The 6,959-nt window shown below is 36.0% G+C and overlaps 1 protein-coding gene across 1 annotated transcript in view; it reads right to left on the bottom strand.

The window, feature by feature from the left end:
* Nucleotides 1-797: 797 nt before the first annotated feature.
* LOC126456966 (cullin-associated NEDD8-dissociated protein 1) overlaps nucleotides 798-6,959 on the bottom strand; it is a 158,835-nt gene continuing 152,673 nt past the window's right edge. The window contains exon 22 of the mRNA XM_050092903.1: nucleotides 798-1,340. Coding sequence (XP_049948860.1) covers nucleotides 1,210-1,340 — 131 coding nt within the window. The 3' untranslated portion in view covers nucleotides 798-1,209. The remainder of the gene's footprint in view (nucleotides 1,341-6,959) is intronic.

Raw genomic sequence — 6,959 nt, 5'->3', positions numbered from 1 at the left:
TACTTTTAGCAGTAAATAGCTTCAGAGAGCAATGTGATTTTTTCTAACCTCTAACCAGCAGTTGAAGTAAAGGACATTGAAGCATCACACAACAAAGTAACACATGAAGCTATTTTCCATTGTTTATGGTGCCAGGAACTATTACAGGTGCTCTGCATTTTTTCACAAGTGATTTATGGTATGATATAGTGTTTTCTGTGGCTACATTACTCGGAAGTTATTTGAGAATGACACTCATGTCCAGGCTTTCAGAACACGCTCATATCAAGGTTCCATATAAAGCAAGTGTTGTGGTATTACAAAACTTAAAAAAATTCAGCAACTAAGAAACAAGAAAAGATTTACTGTTTTATTAAAGAGTATTCCTCCTATTCATTTTATTTTACAATTTTGTTCATTGTACCTCGAAGTTCAGAACTGGATCAGTTACAGAAGATACATCAGAATGGATAAGGAAGATGAATTTGCGAGTAACAGATTATAATTACAAATGGCTCACTGAAAACTGGAAAAGATACACTAATAAAATACGAATCATATGGAGACAAGTAAGCGTCAAGATGTGTTGCATTTGTAATGCGTAAGAAAATAGCTCCCTTACACATTACATTACATTAAAAAATAACAGGTGGAGATTTTACCAAGCAAAGTGCTATAAAATCTGTTTTATATTAACAAACAAGGAGTTTCTGTTATGAGGTATACCCGTGTACATATGAGGCTCTGCTATTAAATTATTAATAATGCATACAAATCACACTGCACTGTCATACTTCCAGACAAGTTCTCAACACAAATCAAAGTTTACTTATATTTTATTAAACATGAGTAGTACATAAGACAAATCATCACATTCAAGTTTCAGTAAGAACAACACACCAGTCATTTGAACAACAAAGTTTATGTTGTTGTCTCATTATGACTTTCAATTTGGAAAATTTAACTGCTGCAACATATGCTCCAGTATGAATGATCACAGGAAAACAAAATTTAACAGCTATGTTCTTGTGATACAGTTTGTTTTTTAAATATGCCTACAATGTTAGTTGCAACAGCACATCACAATCCTCCTTGTACTGATCACAAGTCTCTGGCAAACTTAGGGAGTTCCAACATTCTCCAAGTTCACTGTATCCCACATCTGCATAAGCCTGGCTCCTACTACAGGCGTTTAGTAGGTATTGGGAGACCAAGGCCAAAGTTAAATGCTCAGCTGAGATCCATTAGATTTGATTCTTGAGCAGGACCTGATGAATCCTTTTGAATTGATTCAAATATTGACAACAGTTCAGGATTTCCTTTAATTTGTGTAACAAAATCTGTTAGGTGTGGATTTTTATCTGTAATCACAAAATAAAAAATATGTACTTTGTGGATCAAGTTACACAAATATATGCATTTACTTATTAACTGTCACTAATTAAGACTATGATAATGGAAAGTTTTATCATGGAATATAAAAAGTAGAGAGAGTAAACAACTCGCCAAATAGTTGAGTTGCTGAGTCATCAATAGACACAAACAAGACTGGGAATATTACTACTATTCATTCTGGGTCTCTCATGTGCCTCTCAACCACTCACTCGATGCTTATACTATTCACTGAGTAGTTGCCTTTACTCTTTCCATAATTTTTAATTAAACAGTATATTACTTCTTTATTCGCATGTTTAGCAACTCAGTACAAAAAAATCACACAATTCAATTTATTTCACAAATGATCAGAATGGGTACTCCAAGACAATTAAGAATAAAATACAATTGATTTATGCCACTAACTCAGCCATAATAAGGAACCTACTTTATTTTCAGTCTTACTACCTCACTGATTACTGGCAGGAGCACTTCAAGCATAAATGTATTAGCAAAAACATGTTATTCCAGAAAAGCTCTTTTTCAATTTTGATGTTGTATGGTATCAAATATTAACAATTACCGAGCAAAATTACTGTGTTATATTTGATGGGACCACAACGTGTGCTCCCAAAATGAATGAAAAGAATGACCACTGCACCTATCAGCAATTTTAGTGCATTCTTGATACTAGACAGGTGACAGTCAATCAAGTTTTACACAAGGAGAGATTGCTGCTTGCCATATAGCGGAGATATGCACAACAAAAAGACTTAAAGAAGTAAGCTTTTGGCCAATAGGCCTTCTTCCAAATTAAACATATATACACACACACATTCATGCAAACACTGCTCACACCCCCAATAACTATTATCTCTGGCTGGGGAGATCAGAGTCTGGCCTTGGCAACCACAGACAGTGGTTGTGTTTGAGAGTTGTGTTTGTGTATGAGTATGTTTAATTCTGAAGAAGCTTACTTGTTTAACAGCTTCTCTGTCATGCCTATCTGCGACTCAGCATCTCAACTACATGGTGAGTAGCAATCTATTCTTTTCATAATACCTTCATTATTCCATACTTTACCAAGCAAAGTGCTATAAAATCTGTTTTATATTAACAATATTTTCCACATAAGAATTTTTATGTCAAGAAGATTTGTTATTGAAGTTCAGTATTAGACATTCTGGCAAGAGAAGATAGGCAGACTTCCATCCACTCAAGACCAAATCAACTTTGAACACCTGCACCCACCTTAAGCTCAGATAACATGCAAGATGTTATTTTCTTCTCATTCCCAAAGTGAAATAAATCATTTGATTTTGAGTCTCTGAAAAAACAGTACTTACAAGGAACTTCAAAGGTGGCCTACACCAGCACCTTTTAACAAAGGGACAACACCTACTTGCCGTCATTGATTTTATCCTACTCTATGGTATATGCAGGGCTTTGCCAGAAAAGAAAGTGACATATGTGGGAGCTCCAGATGACCGATCTTTCTGAAATAATAGCAGTTTTGACACAGGTCAGGTGAGGCACGGGTCACATATGTTAGCATAGTTGCCAGGCAGCATGTAGTGCAGCAGAAAGAGTAGAGGACAGTAAACCAATGGTCATGGGGTAGAGTCCCTAAGCAGAAACTGTTTTTTATTTTAAATATTTATATTATTTACATGGCAAATAAAGGAGAACAATGCTCAATATTGTGTTTATTAATATGTTCGCATTAAAGACATGAAAAGCGTAGGCAAAGCAAAATCTGGAATTTCCAAAAAAGGATTCCACTTACAGTGCCCACAATGGCTCTGCTAGTAACTTTCCAAGACAGGATTGTAGTTAAAGCAAACAAGACTGTGTCCCATTAGTCTCAATTTGCCCTTTGAACAGCCCTCGGAAGCTGCGTGGTACAGTAGGTTGACGGTCGAGACAGAAAAAGGTATCAACCCAAGATGACTGTATCAAAATATATTCCATTGTACATCATCAGCTATCCTCGCCAATATCTGGCAAAATGATGTGTTACTCGTGGTTTGCTGCCAAACTATGTGATAAGGGAGAGCCTTTTATGAATGTAAATCAAGTTTGTTTCTCTAAAGAAACTTTAAAACAACCATGTCATTGCATAAACAGTGTTCACAACATGTCAAGATTCCAAGACAATTACTGATTCCCCTGTTCTTACAATGAATATTATCCAACCATGTGTAAGTCATCAACTGTACAATAATAAAAACACACAATTTTACTTGCAAAGTTCTCGTGTGCACCTTAAGGCCCTTCCTGCAAATTCATTTAGAATCACAATTTTTTCTTCATCCTCCTTTTTCATGCGTTTTATGAAAATATTAATAAAGATAATATACTGAGTATTATCTGCTGTGTAAATAACATAAAAAATTGAAAATTAAAAAAGTTTCTGCTTAGGAACTTGACCCCATGACCATTTGTTTACCACCCTCTACTATTTCTGCTGTGCGCTGCCCCACACAACTACACAAACATAAATGGCTCATGCCTCATCAACTTGCAGCAGATACAGATATGCTTCTTTTAAGTAACTGCTTGGCCACCTAACTCCCACTTTCAGCAATCATTTCTGGCCAAGCCCTGCATATACCATACATTTGGATGAAATTGGTGATGACAAGTTGGCACAGCCTCTTTGTAAGACAGTTGAATGGACACACCACTACCTACATCTTTAATCACAGTACTTTCAAAGGACGTAGATGTGTGTCTTGGAATAGGAGGCATTCGAGCTTTTTTTCTATGGACTTAAAGTCACTCTGATAAACAGCAGAAGCAACAGTCTAAACTAGAATAATCATCAATTTCCAAAGCAAGAACAAAGCACTCTTAAAATTACTCACAATGCATGTGACAAATGCACTGCATGTCACCACAGACACAACAATACGCTGAATATTGTCACTGGATCAAACTGTTTACGAGATTTGCGGCAAGTAAACCGGCTTCATCTATTGTCCCACTTAAGTAGCAACAGTGGCTAGTTTTCAAGGAATTTTAAGATTCTAACCATTCTAAGTTGTTAGTTCTAATTACCCACATAATAACAAGACTGAAGTTTATGCATACTCCAATAAATAATATATGCACAAATGGGGAGAGGCATGGGGAGAGGCATGGGGAAAGGCATGGGGAGAGGCATGGGGTGGAGAGTTTTTTATTTGAAAAATAATTCCTTTATGATTACAATGGTATCCTCCATTTGTACATATCCGTCAAAGTTCTTTTACTGTCGTCTATTGAAATTTTTTTTATAATCTGCAGAATTTTTTTTTTTTTTCCCCTTCCAAAAATGCCAATCCAGAAAAGATTTTTTCTGTTCATTAGTACCATGTAGTACTATATTATCTGTAAAGAAGAGCTTCCACTTTTAAGTTGGACAGGTTTTCTTTTAAAAAATTATTTTTTTTAACTTTCAAGGGCAATGTACGTCTTTAATGAAGTTGTTTCTTAGTAATTTCCTTGTTACAATGTTTATTTCTATTGTCTTTGTTGCAGTTATTTCTAATCACTTTCTCTGTTGCCACCATTTCTTTTCACTTTCATTGCTGCAGATATTTCTTACACTTTGTTGTAGTTTCCTGTCAGTTGCTTTGTTGCGGTTGTTCATTGCAGGTTTCTGTACTCTAGTTGTTCAGTGCTAATTTGTTTACTGAAGAGGCTTCTAAGAAACCTGAGACATCCAGTGAGTTCTGTGTTTTCGTGAGGAATTTGCCAGTTGACACAGTTGCAGTGTGTTTTGTGAAAAGGGATGTTTGAAATGTCTTCCGACTGGGGTCACAGGAGAGTGAATTGTGCCGACGATTTGCACATCCATACAAGAGTGATATGTAAGACAAACCAAAAAACAGACTTTGTTCAGACTGGGCATATTTTGCATCAGAGGAATTAAATACCCGGAATCAGTCAACTACAGAGGTAGAGGGTTAGTCCTATTATGAAACCGTGGTCAGTAAAGTCGAGTCATAAGCTCTATGCATCAAGAAAGAGAAGAGAAATTACTGAAGCTGTGGATGAATACACTATAGTAAAACTGACCACACTCTTTAAAGTACAAATTCCATCTTCAGAAGAAAATGAACCAAAGCATTCTTGCACCTCTTGCCAGGAATTTTTCACAAATATTGCTTCAGCTGTTGAATATTGCGCATCCTACAGTGAAAAGGTGCAAATTTTTAACTATTATTTCAGAGATATTTAAAAAAAAAAAAAAAAAAAAAAAAAAAAAAAAAAAAAAAAAAAAAAAAAAAAAAAAAAGGGAGGGAGGGAGGGAGGGAGAGAGAGAGAGAGAGAGAGAGAGAGAACCATGTTCCATCAGTATCAAAGTACATAGTAGACAAATCAAGAAATGTGAGGTCTGTAAAAGGAGTCTTTGGAAGGCCAGATCCCTATCACAGTCATCCTATAGAAGCAGCTCAATTTCAAATAGTGCAGTCATTTTATCTGGAAGATAAATGGGACTGTTCTCGCCAGAGTGCCAACAAAAAAGACACTATAACTGTATCAGTTGAAGGTCAAAAAGTTGTGAAAGCGAAGAGGTACATGACTCGCAGTATTAAAGAAACATTTTGCAGTTTGTAAGAGCAGCTATACAACTTCACATATTGGAAGGTCAAAATTTTATGCACTAAGACATAAGTGCGTAGTTCCACACCCACCTAAAGATGTCTGCTGTGTGTGTGTGTGTGTGTGTGTGTGTGTGTGTGTGTGTGTACTCCACGAATTTTGAACTCGTGCGTGATAAAGTCATTAGTCAGGGTGTATACATGGACAAGGAAAAAAAATTCCCCGATTTTTCCCAGATTTCCCTGTTAAAAATACACTTTCTCCCGGGTGACAGTATATTTACCCTTATCAGTCCTTTGAATGGTTATGGTTTTATACATGGTTGTACAATTTCCCGGCACTTCAGAAAACAAAACTCTGGGAAAAAGATACGTTTTGAAAATATCTTTGCTGTGCAGCAACATGTATGCTGTGTATTTTCGTATTACGAAAGTATACAATGGAATTCCACCAAACACTGCAAGTTACTTCCCGAATCATTGAAATCGAGATATCGATGTGCTTTTGTAAGCTGTTCATAACTCATGTCACCTGATTCCCCAGCAGATGACAGCGGATATTCAGAGCATAGGACACGCGATGTAGTCAGCCAACAGCAACAACACTAGTAAGTAGCACGAACACATAAACAGGGAAAGTTAATAGTTTAAATTAATATACATAGTGTTGCTACAAGAAAAGAAAAAAGCTTTCACATATGATATTGGTCTCAAGCTGCAAAAGAAGCTAAGCTTTTGCATATACTGTTGATTTTTTTTGCGCATGTTACACTTTAAGATATATCACACAAATGTGCCAGTAAAATTTTTAGTAATGACATAAATGTCTGATCTTCTGGGTTCGAAATTCTTCTAAATGGCTCGTCAACAAAGAGTCGATTTTTAAACGAGAGTCAAACATTCTGTGATTTAATAAATTCATGCTACATTCTTGCACATAGTTTAACTTACGTAGAAGGATATTTACTCTGAAAGTAATGCTTTTCAAACCACCATTCGCAATATTTTCCCGAGACC

This window comes from Schistocerca serialis, chromosome 2 (assembly GCF_023864345.2).
Source record: "Schistocerca serialis cubense isolate TAMUIC-IGC-003099 chromosome 2, iqSchSeri2.2, whole genome shotgun sequence".
Classification (NCBI taxonomy): Eukaryota; Metazoa; Arthropoda; class Insecta; order Orthoptera; family Acrididae; genus Schistocerca; species Schistocerca serialis.
Note: the sequence above shows the minus strand (reverse complement) of the source record. Positions and strands in the feature narration are given on the sequence as shown.